The 16562-nt window shown below is 39.9% G+C and overlaps 1 protein-coding gene across 1 annotated transcript in view; it reads left to right on the plus strand.

Annotated features, from left to right (window-relative positions):
• The window catches only part of LOC100663888 (sodium/hydrogen exchanger 9B2-like), a 62873-nt gene extending 61247 nt beyond the window's left edge, over positions 1 to 1626 (plus strand). Inside the window, exon 10 of the mRNA XM_064286300.1 lies at positions 603 to 1626. Coding sequence (XP_064142370.1) covers positions 603 to 800 — 198 coding nt within the window. The 3' untranslated portion in view covers positions 801 to 1626. The remainder of the gene's footprint in view (positions 1 to 602) is intronic.
• The last annotated feature ends 14936 nt before the right edge of the window (positions 1627 to 16562 follow it).

The following is a 16562-nucleotide window of genomic DNA, read 5'->3' on the forward strand; positions in this document are numbered from 1 at the left end:
ATATAGTTACATCTAGTTGCAAATGAGACTGGAAAAAAAAAAAAAAAAGCTGCTACAAGCAAGAGTTACCAAATACCTAGTAAGATTAACTTGAAGTTCCTGAAGGTACCCCCCACTTTCATGTTTCATGATGTTTAACAGTTTAGCCTCTAAGCAATGCATACTCTTACATTTTTAGCCCAAATCTAAAACTTCACCATCTTCCGATAAGTTATCAGTGTATTTTTTCCTCTTATTTTTAATTCCAAATTTCTAAAGATAAAAGAATGAGGCAACCAGTAACAGTCATCTTTATTCAGGAGAAATTTAGTATGCAGAACTTAATGTTATATTATAATTGATATTGTGAGTCTGTGTCTGCTTAGTGTTGTGAAATTCATTTGCGTGATATTTATGTAATCCTGCCTCATACATATAAGTGCATATGAATCATCAGTCTGTCAGATAATCCAAACCAACTGCAGTACCCTTTGAGGGAAGGCTAAATACAACTTTCCTAGTTGAACAAAAGAACAAGCTTTTTTTTTTTTTTTGGAAACAATTAATTCACCTTTCTGTGCTTCTCCTACCATATTTCCTACTTTATCCTTAAACTTTTACAGGCTGCAATAGGATCTGTGGCTTTGGATACAGCAAGATCACATGGAGATACACAGCTGGAAGAATATGGAATGGCTGTGTTGACAGTGGCATTTTTGGCTATCCTCATTACAGCCCCAATTGGAAGTCTCCTTATTGGTTTGTTGGGCCCCAGGCTTCTCCAGAAAGATGAAAAGGTTCAAGGAGATCCTTCTGAATAAGTTAACAGAGGTGAAAAGAGAGAATGCTGAATATAATATTTAGAAAACTGCTACCAGAGGCTGCTTCATCAAGATGGAGTTGAAATATGTAATGTTTAAGCTTAAAATGCAGTAGAACCGTAAGTGTGGCTTTTTCTTTATGACAGTGGTAACATTCTACATCTCCAATCCTGATTTCTTTACCTTTTTTTTTCTTTTTCAAACTCTTCTTCATCATATATCTTTATTTTTATGCTACTACTTTATATACTTTAATGTGCTACCATAATTTAAAATTAGCAGAAGGAAGAATGAGTTTAGTTATCACCCAACAACTTGCTCTTAGTTACTCTCACTGTCTCACGATCCAGTCGCTTAGACTCAAATGCTTTGAATGCCCTGACTTAGTTACTCTCACAGTCTCACGATTCAGTCACTTAGACTCAAATGCTTTGAATGCCCTGACTTAGTTATTCTTACTGTCTCACGATCCAGTCACTTAGACTCAAATGTTTTGAATGCCCTGACTTAGTTACTCTCACAGTCTCACGATTCAGTCACTTAGACTCAAATGCTTTGAACTGGTTTTCACTCCTTTTTTTTAAACACTGTAATGCACTCCCTCATCAATTCCTAGCTACTTTCTCCTTGCTATTCTGTCTCTTCTCTATTTCTATTTCATTTACTACTTTCTGAGAATTATTGTAACTGATTAGTCCCTACTAGATTTTTTAAGTACATTTTTTAAGTACATTCCTCTTGTCCCCATCTAGATGTCAGAAGACCTTATCTTGTTCCTTAACTGACTAGACAGTGTCCTCCATTTCAGTGACTCATCCGAGTTTACCTTCCCTATAGAGTGCCCTAATCCAGCTCTTTTTATTATTTTCCTTATGACCCATGCCTTTAGGGCCTTCCTGTTCCCTAGATGAGAGATAGCTAACTTTTCAAATCTATGTCATCCTCATGACTATTATATTAATTAGGTTAAAGGTAATATAAACAAGAGGTAAAACATACAGTACATACTAGAAATGTATTTCTTTCTAATGAAACTGGCTGGCTGGTTGATGGTAATAGAGTCACTCTGCTCATGAGTTTTCATTTAGAGACCTGTGACCTTCCATCATGAGACTCTGTCATGCCCTAGCTTAGGACATTGGTAGAAGTTCAGTCTCTACCGTGTCTCTTTCCTAGCCCTCGGGAAGAAATAAAAGAGAAAGTCAAAGGCAGGCAATTTATTTTTAAGGAAATGTCTTAGTCATCTAGTGCTGCTATAACAGAAATACCACAAGTGGATAGCTTTGGGAAAAAGAAATTTATTCTCTCACAGACTAGTAACCTAGAAGTCTGAATTCAGGGTCCCAGCCCCAGAGGAAGGCTTTCTCTCTCTGTCAGCTCTGGAGGAAGGTTCTTGTCATCCATCTTCCTCAGTCTAGGAGCTTTTCAGCATACTTCTGGCTCTTCTTTCTTGGTGGTAAGAGGTCCCCATGTCTCTCTGCTCACTTCTTTCTTTTATATCCCAAAAGAGATTCATTTATGTACAACCTTAATCTTATAGATTGAGTCCTGTCTCATTGACATAAGTGCCACTCATCTGACATCATTAACATCATATAAGTGGGATTTACAACACAGGAAAATCACATCAGATTACAAAATGGTGGACAATCACACACTATGGGAATCACGGGCTAGCCAAGTTGACACACATTTTGGGGGGGAACACAGTTCAGTCCATAATAGGAGGTGATATAGAAGTTGGCAAATCTCTCCTCTTACATTCCATTGGTGATGGCCACACCTGGCTATGAGAAGGCTGAGAAGTATCCTCATTCCTAGGAGCAACAAAAGATTAGATTTGGGAGCCAGAGGTACCACTCTGTTGGATGTTACCATCACTTAGTAATATATTCTTGCATCTTAACAAGGGCCTTCTGAAGACAGTACCTTAACCCAAAAAAGAGTGACTTCTGTGGCAGGAATTTCAGACGTTGTGACATGCCAGCAGAGACGTATTAGAAGAAAGGTTCATCTGCATAGGTCACATCCTGTCCCTCTTATACAAAAGGCCCTATCTGGATTCGTGTACCACCCATAGTTTGTCTCCACTCTAGGTCATCCCCTGCCTAGTTGCAAGAATAATCACATTCAAATGCAACTTACATCATGTGCTATGTATACCTGAAGTATTTATTTATATCACATCTGAACTCTTTCACCTAGAATTCAAAATTCAATCTAATCTTGATGTAGATACTAAATTAGCAAATGATGACTATTCTAATTTGACCAAGCTTATTTACATAAAGCTTGTCTACTCCTCTCCTTTCATGAGACTACTGGGCTGCCATTTCTATCATGGTCTTCACCTGTATTCAAAAGTTTGAATAACTTAATATTCACATCTTCTAAACAGGTTTTGTTTTTATGATGTCAGCCAGATTCTGGATAATTTATGGTATTATATTCCCTTAGTATTTATGTTCTCATTTGCGATTGAATTAATTTCTATCAAAGATCATTTGCACCTTTCAAACTGAACTTCCTTGGTTAGTTGCACCTTGGTGGGGGCATGATAAACTTAATGTTGATCTGGTCCTCTATAGGCTCTAAAACTGTATTCATTCAACAAACACTTACTGAAAGCCTTTGGTGATCCAGGCACATCCTCAAGAATAATATTTGTTCCTGTCCTTAAGGATCTGACAATCAGCTAGAAGAGACAAACAAAAGATTGCAAAACAGTGTAAGTGCTGTTCTGTAGGAAGTACAGGGGCCCTAGGGACCTCCTAGCAGGAGCACCCAAGGGTGGTCCAGTTGGGCACAACTCCCCAGAGAAAGTGGGGCCTCAGCTGCTGAGGGGTGATTAGGATTTAGCTAGCAAAAGGGGTGAGGGGAAGAGTACTGCAATTAGTGAATTCCTCACAAAACCAGTAGATCAGACAGAAATAATTACTTTAACATTTGGATCCCTGCAAGTGGGCTGTACACATGTTATACATACTCTCAGAGCACCAACGACACTTTTTTCAGTTTGTTTGTATGCTTGTCTCCTATTAAATCAGCTCCTTAGGAGCAGGAGACTTATCTTGGTCGTCTTGGAATTCTCAGCAATTAGCAGAGGGCATGGGACACAATAGGCATTTAATAAACTTTTACTGAGTCCCTGAGGGCATCATCTTCTAGTATCAAAAGAAAACTTGTCACACAACATTTCAGATCTGGAGGGTCACACTTCCAAGAATGCTAAACACTGGAAATTCTTGTTCTTCAGCACTCTCTTTTTCCTGGGCCCTGTGACATCCATCTCCCTCTGTGGAGTATCTTTCAGATACATTGATTAGGTTTCAGGTCTTTAAGTTATTTTAACATCCCAGTTTTTTCTGTTTTTAGCCCCAAATAACCTTGATTGAACTTGGATGTCCTCAACATTTCCTCAGCTATTCATTTACAAATAATTTTATTCATTATATTCTTTAAAAATAACAATGATTTTTTTTTTCTGGTTACAAAAGTAATACATTTTCATTGCAAAAAACTCAGAACACAGAGAAGTACAAAGAAGGAAACAGAAAGTACTTTTTTTTCAATTTTATTTATTTTGTTGTTGAGAATATACACAGCAAAAGATTCACCAGTTCAACAATTTCTGTATGTACCATTTAGTGATATTAATTACATTCTTGGAGCTGTGGAGCCATTCTCACTCTCCTTCTCCTGAGTTATTCCTCCCCCATTAACATAAATTCACTGCCCCCTAAGATTCCTATCTAATCTTTCAACTTGCTATTGTCAGTTTGATCCCATATAGATAGTTCTTAAAAAAGCATTATGCTCAAGACAGACATTTTTTACTAGTTAAGCTAAACTATTGTTTGTTTTTAAGAAGTCTCCAGAGATATTTTTGGTTTAAGGTTAAAAGATTATCTCAGGGCAGTAGTTTTAGGGGTTCACCTAATCTTTATGGCTCTAGGAAGTTTGGAGTCCATGGGAATTTGAAATTCTGCTCCACATTTTCCCTCTTTTGATAAGGATCCTTCTATAGAATCTTTGATCAAGATGTTCAGTAATGGACACCATTCAGTTCTTCTGGTCTCATGGCAAAGGAGGCAGTTATTCATGGAGGCAATTACCAACACATTCCATATCCTCCTCCTTCTATTCCTGACGCTCCTTCTTCCTGTACTGTTCCAGGCATATAGATAGCAATTGTTGTACCTTGGACCCTGCTTGCAGTCTTTTTTTTTTTTTCCTCACAGTGATAAGAGAATTTATTCTTTAGAAAGGACATGAAAGAAACATCAGTATTTTGTTTAAAAAATCCTTTGCCTAACTCTCTGGGCAGCAATTCTCTGGGGCTTTTTTTTTTTTTTTTTTTTTAATTTTTATTGTGCTTTAAGTGAAAGTTTACAAATCAAGTCAGTCTCTCACACGAAGACTTACGTACACCTTGCTACACACACCCAATTCCTCTCCCCCTAATGAGACAGCCCGCTTGCTCCCTCCACTCTCCCTTTTCATGTCCATTTCTCCAGCTTCTAACCCCCTCTACCCTCTCATCTCCTCTCCAGGGAGGGGATTCCAACATAGTCTCAAGTGTCCACCTGATCCAAGAAGCTCACTCCTCACCAGCATCCCTTTCCAATCCATTGTCTAGTCTAATCCCTGGCTGAGGAGTTGGCTTCAGGAATGGTTCCTGTCCTGGGCCAACAGAAGGTCTGGGGGCCATGACCACCGGGGTCCTTCTAGTCTCAGTCAGACCATTAAGTCTGGTCTTTTTATGAGAATTTGGGGTCTGCATCCCACTGCTCTCCTGCTCCCTCAGGGGTTCTATGTTGTGTTCCCTGTCAGGGCAGTCATCGATTATAGCTGGGCACCATCTAGTTCTTCCAGCCTCAGGCTGATGTAGGCCCTGGTTTATGTGGCCCTTTCTGTCTCTTGGGCTCATAATTACCTTGTGTCTTTGGTGTTTTTCATTCTCCTTTGATCCAGGTGGGTTGAGACCAATTGCTACGTCTTAGATGGCCACTTGCTAGAGTTTAAGACCCCAGATGCCTTTCTCCAAGATGGGACTGCTTGCAGTCTTTTAAGACCCCAGTCACTATGTAGCAAACTAGTAGGTAGAATAGAAGCACTAAACATGTTACTAGGCTAATTAACTGGAATGTCCGTGACCCTAAACCTCCAAATCAAGAAGCCAAATTCCCTGAGATTTTTGGTTGTATATAAGCAGCCTCACCATCTACTTTTTTTTTCTTTTTGTCATTGTTGTAAATATCACACAACTTTTGCCAATTCAACTTTTTATAGGTATACAACTTATTGGCAGCAATTACAATAATCAGTTGTGCAACCTTATTGTTAATCAATGTGATATTTCCATCACCGTTAATCCCTTTCCCTTTCTCCTTCCTTCCATGCCTGCTAACCACTAATAAACTTTGTTCTCTATATATTTGCCTTTTCTTGTCTTTTTTATGTAAGTGAGGTCATATAATATTTCTCCTTTTGTGACTGACTTATTTCACTCAGAATTATGCCTTCCAGCTCCATCCATGTTGTAGCATGTATCAAGACTGAGTAGTATTCCATTGTATGTATATACCAGGTTTTGTTTACCCATTCACCTGGTGATGGGCATTTAGGTTGTTTCTACCTTTTGGCTATTGTGAATAGAGCTGCAGTGAACATTGGCATACAAACCTCTATTTGTGTCTTTGCTTTCAAGTTTTTGGAAATTGCTGGATCATATGGTGGTTCTATTTTTAGGTTTTTGGGTAACTGCCACGCTGTTTTCCACAACAGCTGTACCATTTTGTAAAAATACTCTTAATGTAAACATCTATTTTATTTTGATCATTTTAGATTCTATTCTTGCAGTTTTGGAGGGTATCTTATTTTCAGAAAGATATAACGTCCATGGAATTAATTGGGTGAAAGTCAATTTTATATCTGACTTCTATGGAGATATATAGATTGAAGAGTTCTCTTGCATGTAATGAAGGCTAAGTCTTCAAAAAGTCATTTATTCAGGTGGTAACAGTTGAATATTAATTTTTCAATGAATAATAAAGATCCCTGCCTTCATGGAGCTTACATTTTAAATCACTAACTCAAAATATAACATGCCCGCTATACGCCAGGCAATGTGCTAGGTTCCAGGGATACAGTGATGAACAAGATAGTCAAGGGCTCTGTTTTCGGTAAAACTTGAATGCTGGTGGGATGTAAACTGTGTTTGACACAATGGGGAATAAAATTGTGAATACCATGGTACTTGCCTTCAAGAACTTTACAAGAAAATAAGATGTGCGTTAATAGCTGTAATTATTAATAGCTGTAATGAATCTCTGAGTGGTGCAAATGGCTTAGAGCTCAGCTGCTAACCAAAAGATTAGCAGCTCAAGTCCACCCAGGGGCACCTCGGAAGTAAGGCCTGGCAATCTAGTTCCAAAAAAATCACCCATTGAAATCTCTGTGGAGCACAGTTCTACTCTGACACACATGCGGTTCCCATCAGTTGGTAGTCAACTCCACAGTAACTGTTTTTTTCTTTTGTTTTTAATAGCTGTAATACAAATGAACAATTTAATAGAGTTCTTTACAGTGGGAAAATTGAAGACTTCTTGAAGGAGGTGATATCTGAATTGGGCCTTTGAGAGTGAATAGGACCAATGGGTAATATTGGGGAGTGAAGTGAAGACGGGATCAACTAGGTGGATGCCCTAGTATCAGCTAAGTGTGGAAACAATGAAGTCCAGAGTAAATGTTTGGCACTTAAGGTTAAAGATAATTAGTGAGACTGGAAAAGAAAGATGGCACTTAAATTGTCACTAGCCAAATTTCTATTTTTAAGTGCTTTCAGTAGTATAAAATCATTTATGTAGTAGACATTTTTTAATCATTTGCAAAGCATCAAATTTAGGAAAAATGGTGTCATGAGGAAAGTTGTCCTTGTTCCTCAAAGGTTTTTTGCTTTCTATGACATTGTTGCAAGTATAATCAATTTATTTTTAAATTGCTATACATTTTTTACAACAAAAGGTGTCAGGTATTTCTATAAATGTGTTTTTAAACCATTTTTAATATATTCAAGTAAATGAACATTTTTGAAAGATTCCAGAACGATATTTTTATATGAATTATGAAATTCATAGAAATTTATATTTCTATATGAATCATTTATGTAGTTCTCTGCTAACAGGTAAGGATGCCTAGTGGTGCAACTGTTAAGTGCTAGGCTGTGAACAGAAAGGTCAGTGGTTCAAATCCACCCAGTGGCTCCGTGGGAGAAAGGCTTGGTGATCTGCTCCCATAAAAATTACACCATAGAAAACCCTATGAGGTAGTTCTACTCTGTTACATGGGGTCACTTACAACTCTAACTGGTGGGAATAGCTTCATGCTATTTTGGTAGCAAGTTAAATATCACATTTTTTAGTTGACTACCTCAAATTAAATCTGGCCTGAGCCCACTGATCTGGTGACAATTCCAAGTCTCCGTTTGTTGACACGCTTTCCACCCCCCTTAGGTGAACTCTAAACACTTAACTCTCCAGCAGTTCACAGAGCAGTGCCCTGGAGGCCATCAGACACCTTGCAGAGATCCTCCCTCCCACATCCCCCATTTGTCCTTACTCCCAGTATCTTTGGAGATCTACCTGCTTTTCTCTTTCATATCTTGAAAACAGAGGACTTCCTTAACCCTACAGGGTCTCTATGAGTCTGAATCGACTGAATAGCATACAACATAGGGTCATTGTGAGTCCAAATTGAATCAGACAACATTCCACTGCTAGCCAACCAGTAGGCGGTTCGAACCTACAGGCGCTTGGAAAACAAGCTTGATGATCTGCTTTTAAAAGGTCATGAAAACCCTAAGGAGCAGTTCTACTGTGCACACATGGGGCCGCCCTGAGTCAGAATCCATTCAACAGCCACTGGAATATTTAAGCTCATTAAAGAGGAGACCGAGTCCTGTTGGAAGTGGTTAAAAGCTTGGCTGCTAATCAAAAGGTAGGTAGTTCGAATCCACCAGCTGCTCCTTGAAAACATTTTGGGGTAGTTCTACTCTGTCCTACAGGGTCACTGTGAGTTGGGATCCACTCGACAGCAACCAGTTTAAAGAAACTACATCCGGCTTTGGCAAGTTACTTCTAGCACTTGTAGCTCCTGGCACTACTTTTTGGATCAACTGTGTCCCAGGACTTTTACAGTCTAGGCAGCTCTATATTCAGAAGGGACATGTAAAGGAAACGGTTGAATAGACTGAAAACACCCCGTCTGTCCTGGGGAGCTCCAGTGACCCTCACTTCTTAGGGCCCCAGTGGCTTGGAAGTCAAGCGAATGCTTGGCTGCTAGTAGCCCCGCCCCCGCTGCACAGCCATCGGCCCCTCGCACACGGATGCCGCGTCCACGTGCCTGCGGCCATCTTCAGTGTCGCCTAGTCTACCGGACAGTTGCTGGGCGCCAGAAGCAACAGGGGATGCTAAAGAAATTGTAGGTATGGCCCATTTCTCTCCACCCTTTCTCTTTCCAGGCCCTTGGGTCCAAGTACCTGGTCTCCCGTTGTCATTTTCCTTCCGCTAGCCCCCAGAATGCCTTTCTTCCCGCTTCAGCACAGGGAAGTAAACATCGGCCCCGTTTGCCAGGCACTGGGAGAACACCAGCAGACGTGTTCCCAACTCTCCCGTACCTGTTCTTCACTACGTCATCTTATCTCTCTTTGTTATCCTTCCTCCCCTGTTTCTTTATCTCATTTTACTGGTGCTCGCAAGTGAGAAGTGGTCTGTAAGGCAAGACTGACTGCAACATTAATTTTATGAAACGCACACTCTCGTACGAATGGCGGATCTCCACAAATGAGCCCTCACCTGCCCCCACCCTTCCACCCGCGTCTTACCTCCCCACCTATTCCGGTGGGCTTATCACGGTGGACACGCTGTGTGGACAGTCAGTGCTTTTGAAAGATCAAGGATAGTAGTTGCACATGTGCAGTGTGGCAGGCATGTAATTATTCAGGAGCCCTTATAAGAGTTCTGCGGGCGCGTACCAGGTTCATGTCGCCCCCCTGTGGAAGCTCTAGGGTGTGTGGAATATCAGACAGGCCCATACGGAGGGGCAATTGGCCCAGGTGGCACTGAGAGAAACCAAACCCCACACCCCTTTATATTCCATAGAGTTAAATAGAATTGTTATTTGTGTAACACAAGTGTGGAAAATTAAAATTCATGTCCCAAACTTTGTAGTCACTCCTATGTGCCTATAAAAAGGGAATTCACGTTTACTGCTTTCTGTGAGGACAAGAATTTATAATGCTGGTTTTGTCAGTTGGCTGGACATAAACTCCTCCCCATTGCCTGACAAAAGGAGAGAGGCGGATGCAGTGAGGGTCCTATATAAAGTAACATCTTTATAGCACTTCTCCTTTTATGCATTATATTCATACTCATCCTGTTAAATTATACACCTCTATGATTTTTTTTTTTTTTTTTTTTATGATATAGTGTTGGTTAACAGAACCCCATTTTACTGTGGAGGAAACTAAACGCTGAGATTGAACAGTACCTGGAACATAGTATAATGTATATTCAGGAAATGTTTGTTGAAGGGATGAGTAGATGAGATTCTCAGGGAACGTTGCCTTATTCACCTTTATATTCCTTGGATGCAGAGCTAAGTGTAGCAGTAGTAAACCTACAAATGTATGTTAAATGAAGAGGATGAGTGGCTTGTTTAGTGCCAGGTGTTTGTCAGGTATTTTTAGAGTCATTGTTTTAGGCATTGTGAGAACAGTAGTAAGAAAGACAAGATTCATGTTCTCAAAGAGCTTAAGTTATAGTGAGAGGAGACAAAAAATAAACAAGCAAACAATATATGAACAAGGAAATTTTGGGTAAGTGAGAGAGACTGGGGAAGGAGTTAGCTTAGACTGATTGATTAGAGGAGACCTCTCTGAAGAGATGACATTTGTGCCGAGACCTCTCTGATAAGAAGAAGCCAACCATGGGGCTTTTGGGGATTAGAGCATTGAAGGTAAGGAGAACTTCAATTACAAAGACCCTGAAGTAGGAGGCAACTTGGCTCTTTCAAGCAACATCATAAAGACCAGAGTAGCTGGAATGTAGAGAGAATGGTACAAGATAAAGAGAGATAGATTGGGCCAGATCATGTAGGGTTTTGAATAGGCCATGATGATAAGCTTGGGATTTATTTAAAGTGTGATTAGAAACCAGTAGTGTTTTGGAAATAAGTGACATGATCTTATTACATCGTTAAAAGGTTTGTTCTGCCCATTTTGTCGTGAAAGGTTCGTAGGAATTGAGGAGAAATATTACTAGCAATTAGAGGGTAATTGTGGAAGTCCAGAAAGCAATGATGGTAGTTTGGGCTAAAGTGGTTGCAAAGTGGATGAATGTAAGATATATATTGAAGGTAGAGCCTACAGAATTGCTAATGTTTTTAATATGTTGTTGTTAGGTGCTGTTGTGTCTGTTCCAATTCATAGTGACCCTATGTAAAATATAATGAAAACACTGCCCAGTCCTGCGCCAGCCTCACAATCGTTGCTATGTTTGAGTCCATTGTTGTAGCCACTGTGTCAGTCTACCACATTAAGGGTCTTCTTCTTTTTCACTGGCCCTCAGCTTTGCTAAACATGATGTCCTTCTCCAGGAACTGAGCCCTCCTGATAGCATATCTGAAGTACTTGAGACAAAGTCTCACCATTCTCACTTCTAAGGAGCATTCTGGCTGTACTTCTTGCAAGACAGATTTGTTCCTTCTTCTGGTACTCCATGATATATTCAATATTCTTCACCAACAACATAATTCAAAGGCATCAATTTTTCAGTCTTCTTTTTTTTAGATATATAATTTTTATTGTGCTTTAAGTGAAAGTTTAAAAATCAAGTCAGTCTCTCACACAAAAACCCATATACACCTTGCTATACACTCCCGATTACTCTCCCCCTAATAAGACAGCCCGCTGTCTCCCTCCATTCTCTCTTTTCATGTCCGTTTTGCCAGCTTCTAACCCCTTCCACCCTCTCATCTCCCCTCCAGGCAGGAGATGCCAACATAGTCTCAAGTGTCCACTCTTCAGTCTTCTTTATTCATAGCCCAGCTTTTGCATGCATATGAAAACACCATGGCTTGAGTCAGGCACACCTGAGTCCTCAAAGTGACATCTTTGATTTTTAACACCTAAAAGAGGTCTTTTGCAGCAGATTTGCCCCATGCAATATGTTGTTTGATTTCTTGACTGTCACTTACATGGGTGTTGATTGCAGGTCCACATAAAATGAAATCTTTGACAACTTCAATATTTTCTCTCATAGGGATGAGGAAAAAAGAGTCACCCCTTGTTCTTAGGTTTTTGTCTTGAGCTTAGATGGATGGTTGTGCCATTTATCAAATGGAAAAGACTAGGACAGAAACATATTGTGGTAGTGGTGGTAGGGTGTTCGATTTTGCTTATGTTAAGTTTGGTATGCTCTAGAAATCTAACATAAGTCCTGAGTCTTTGAGTTCTCTGCAGAGGGCAAGGGGACCAAAGATACAAAGTTGAGAGTCATTAGCATATAGCAAAAACTACCTGTGGAAAATGTGTTCATAGAGAACATTCCAGTGTTTAAAGGTAAAGCAGAGGAAGAGTAGCAAGCAAAGAAGATGGAGAAGGAATAGCCAATGGCATAGGAAGAAAGCACAAAGAACATAGTGACATAAAACAAAGACAACAAAGCATGGCCAACTGTATGGAATCATTCTGAGAGATCAAGTCAAATAAAGAAAAGGGATCTGACCTTTGGATTTGGGCAACATAGTAGTTGTGTGCCTTGAGAAGTATATTGAAAAGAAAACGTGAGTTGAAGAAAGGGATGTAGCACTGTAGACATCTCAAGATATTGTACTATAAAGGAGAGCTGAGAAATGGAGGTAATATCTAGAAGAATATGTGGCAGCAAAGTAGGGCTCTTAGAAAGGGATGCTTAAGCATGTTTTTAGGCTAATAGGAATGATCTAATAGAGAGAAAATGATGGTATAAGAGAGAGTACACTAGTGAACTATGTATTTCTTTGAAAAGGTTTTCAATGGTGAAGCTGTGAATGGTGGGGAGACTGAAAATGATGAAGCGTCAGGTTTAAAACTGTGATTCAAAGAATTCAAGAGCATCAGAGTTGGAAGGGTCTGAAAAGTTCTTCTAACCCAACCCTCTCAAACAGATGAAGAAACACTCCCCTGTTACTTTCTGTCCAGGTGCTCTCCCACCGCGTCCAAATACTGTAATAAAAATATTGACCCTAACCAGGAAAAAAGAGTGAGTGTATATATTTTAGAAATGAAGTATTTAAGAAATCAAGAGGATCCAGAGAATACATGTTAAGTGTTGGCCTTGCGTGGGCACATGAACCTATGTTTACAGAAAAACCTGTGAAAACCGAAACCTGTGTAAGGCAGAAACCTGTCAGAGAAGGAAAATCCAAATATTTTCAACTAATAGGTGGAAAAATTGCAAGACTCGGAAAAACAAGGCAGTTCTGTTGAGTTCCAACTCTCACAGGTTTCACTATAATTCGTAGGAACAGGAAGAAAGGCAACAAATATGGGTAGAGATACAGGTAAATGGATAGATTCAGTGGTGAGAAGGTGAGGGAATGTCTGATACTGATTATTGTTTTCTCAATGAAGTATAAGGTATGAGGCAAGTAAGTTGTGACAAGGAAGAATGTTTGGATAGGAGGCTTAAGGGGAGAAGGTATAAAGTAGTTGTTTTGGAGGCTGGAAGGTAATCATAATAGAGAAGCACATCTGGGGATGGCGTGTGGCCATTTGAGATTTGAGGACTGTGAGCAGGTGATTGAGGTGAGGTAGAGAGAAACATCGTAGTAATCAATGACATCAAGGAACTGAAAGACCAGAGTATTGGCTGGGACGACCACCTGGGTATTAATGGTTAAGTTAGTAGCTGAACTAGCCCTTGAATCCAGATGTCCTAACTTGCAGCTTGATGGGTTACAATTTTACTGAGAACATTGTTTCAGAGCATTACCTTTTTGTGCCTCTTATTTCTCTAACTAACATGGAAAAAAAAATGTGCCCTGATTTTTTTGCTTTGGTCTTTACATGCACATTCTAGACTTCCTTGGCTGGTGTTTTTCTCTTGCTTATCCCTGCAATGTATATTCATTAATCTCTTTGGCATGTTTTTCCTAATTTCTTTTTTCTTTTAACTAGTTCCATTAATATGTATTTATTATAGTATAAAAGTCTACCTCTTGGGACGGGGGGCCAAGATGACAGAATAGCCAGATGCTTCTGGTCATCCCTCTTACAACAAAGAACCGAAAGATCAAGTGAAACGATTGTATTTATGACACTCTAGGAGGCCTGAACATCAAAAGCAAAGTTCAAAAACAGACTGAGTGATAGGGGGAGAGAGAGACAGTTCAGAAGCAGAGAAGAGTTGCCAGACCTGAATCATTGGGATTCCTCAGGCACCACTCCCAGGAGTGGCTGCAGCAGGCTCATGGTAGCATTTGGCCCCAGTTTCCTCAGAGAGAAGCAGCCAGCTGCACAGCCTACTCACACCTCTGGAACCAGGGAAGAATGATGCTCTCAGCAAAAGCTAAGTACTTGGGTATATTCTACCACACCCCCTGCCCCCAAGCTGGCTTAAATTGCTATTGATTTCCCTGAGCTTGAGATAGGCCCATTTGAGCACCCTTAGCCATACTCCTGGACTTGGAGAAGGAATAAAATCACAACAGGGGGAATAGATAATTTGCCAGCTCCACTAACCTGGGGAGCTTAGGACAGAAGTGGCTCCTGTCCAGGCATAAATGTTCCGTGGACTTTGAGTACCTTTCCCACCAGCATGGAAGTGTGTGGGCCTATTTCAGGAGAATAGGACCTTGCTGGCAGACTGCAACTGTTTAAGCTGTGTGTTGAAAAGGTGGGTGTTTGATATTTGACACCGCTTTGCCTATTAAACAGGGTCGTCACCTACCCACATCAGGGGCATAAGGACAGATAGCTCCACTGAGGTCACCCATCCACCCACGACAGGGGTCCAAGGATAACCTCCCAGTCCTTACAATCAAAAGTATTGCGTGCGCATGGTCTGTCTGCAGAACCCACCCACCTGTATGCTCTAGGGAAGAGGGGCGCACTTTCCTCAGAGACACTAGGGGGACAGTTGTCAGCTAACTGCCTTGTTCAGAGTGTGACCCCCTACTGCAACCAGATACCGGTACCTACACCAATCACCCCTGCCCCTCTAGGATTATAGGACAGAGGCTGTACCACACACTTGATGACCAGCTACCTGGACACCTGAGCTGAATCCACACAAGAAAAGGAAATGGACTCAGAAGCTCATATACCTGATAATAGCTCTAGCCATCTGGAGACAGGACATCAGAGCTCAAAACGCTAAAATAATCAAGCTAGCTCACTCAAGCAATCCATTTGGGCATATTAAAACAAAACAAAGCAAGAAGCTACGATACAGTAAGCAAACATAAAATAAACTAATACAATAACTTATAGATGGCTCAGAGACAACAGTCAATATCAAACCACATAAAGAAAAAGACCATGATTGCTTCAACAAGCTCTCAAAACAGAGAATCAAAGTATCTTCTGGATGAAGGTGCCTTCATGGAATTACCAGATGCAGAATTCAAAAGATTAATATACAGAACACTTCAAAACATCAGGAAGGAGATCAGGCAATATGCAGAACAAGCCAAGGAACATACAGATAAAACAGTTGAAGGAATTAAAATGGTTATTCAAGAACATAATGAAAAGTTTAATAAGCTGCAAGAATCCATAGAGAGACAGCAATCAGAAATTCAGAAGACTAACAACAAAATTACAGAATTAGACAACTCAGTAGAAAGTCAGAGGAGCAGAATTTGAGCGACTCAAAGGCAGAATTGGTGGCACCAATCTATTTGAAGAAAAATCAGGTAAAAGAATTAAAAAATGAAGAAACCTTAAGAATCATGTGGGACTCTATCAAAAAATAAATAAATAAACGAGTGATCCGAGTACCAGAACAGGGAGGGAAAACAGAAAATACAGAGAGAATTGTTGAAGATTTATGGGCAGAAAACTTCCCTGATCTCATGAAAGATGAGAAGATATCTATCCAAGATGCTCATCAAACCCCACATAAGGTAGATTTTAAAAGAAAGTAACGAAGACATATTATGATCAAACTTGCCAAAACCAAAGATAAGGAGAGAATTTTAAGAGCAGCTAGTGATAAACAAAGACTTACCTACAAAAGAGAGTCAATAAGAATAAGCTCGGACTACTCGGCAGAAACCATGCAAGGAAGAAGGCAATGGGATGACATATTTAAAAAATTGAAGGAAAAAAATTGCCAGCCAGGAATCATATATCCAGCAAAACTGTCTCTCAAATATGAAGGTGAAATTAGGACATTTCCAGATAAACAGAAGTTTAGGGAATTCGTAAAAACCGAACCAAAACTACAAGAAATACTAAAGGGAGTTCATTGGTTAGAAAATCAATAATATCAGGTATCAACCCAAGACTAGAACATTGGACAGAGCAATCAGATGTTAACCCAGACAGGGAAATCATAAAAATAAATCGAGATAAAAAAATGCTCAAAACAAGGAAACAGTGATGTCATTATGTAAAAGAAGGCAACATTAAAATAATAAATAGGGACTATTTTTTTTAAGAAATGTAGTCATACATCTTTCATATGGAGAGGAAGATAAGGCAATATAAAGAAATAA

The sequence above is a fragment of the Loxodonta africana genome, chromosome 5 (genome assembly GCF_030014295.1).
Source record: "Loxodonta africana isolate mLoxAfr1 chromosome 5, mLoxAfr1.hap2, whole genome shotgun sequence".
Lineage (NCBI taxonomy): Eukaryota > Metazoa > Chordata > Mammalia > Proboscidea > Elephantidae > Loxodonta > Loxodonta africana.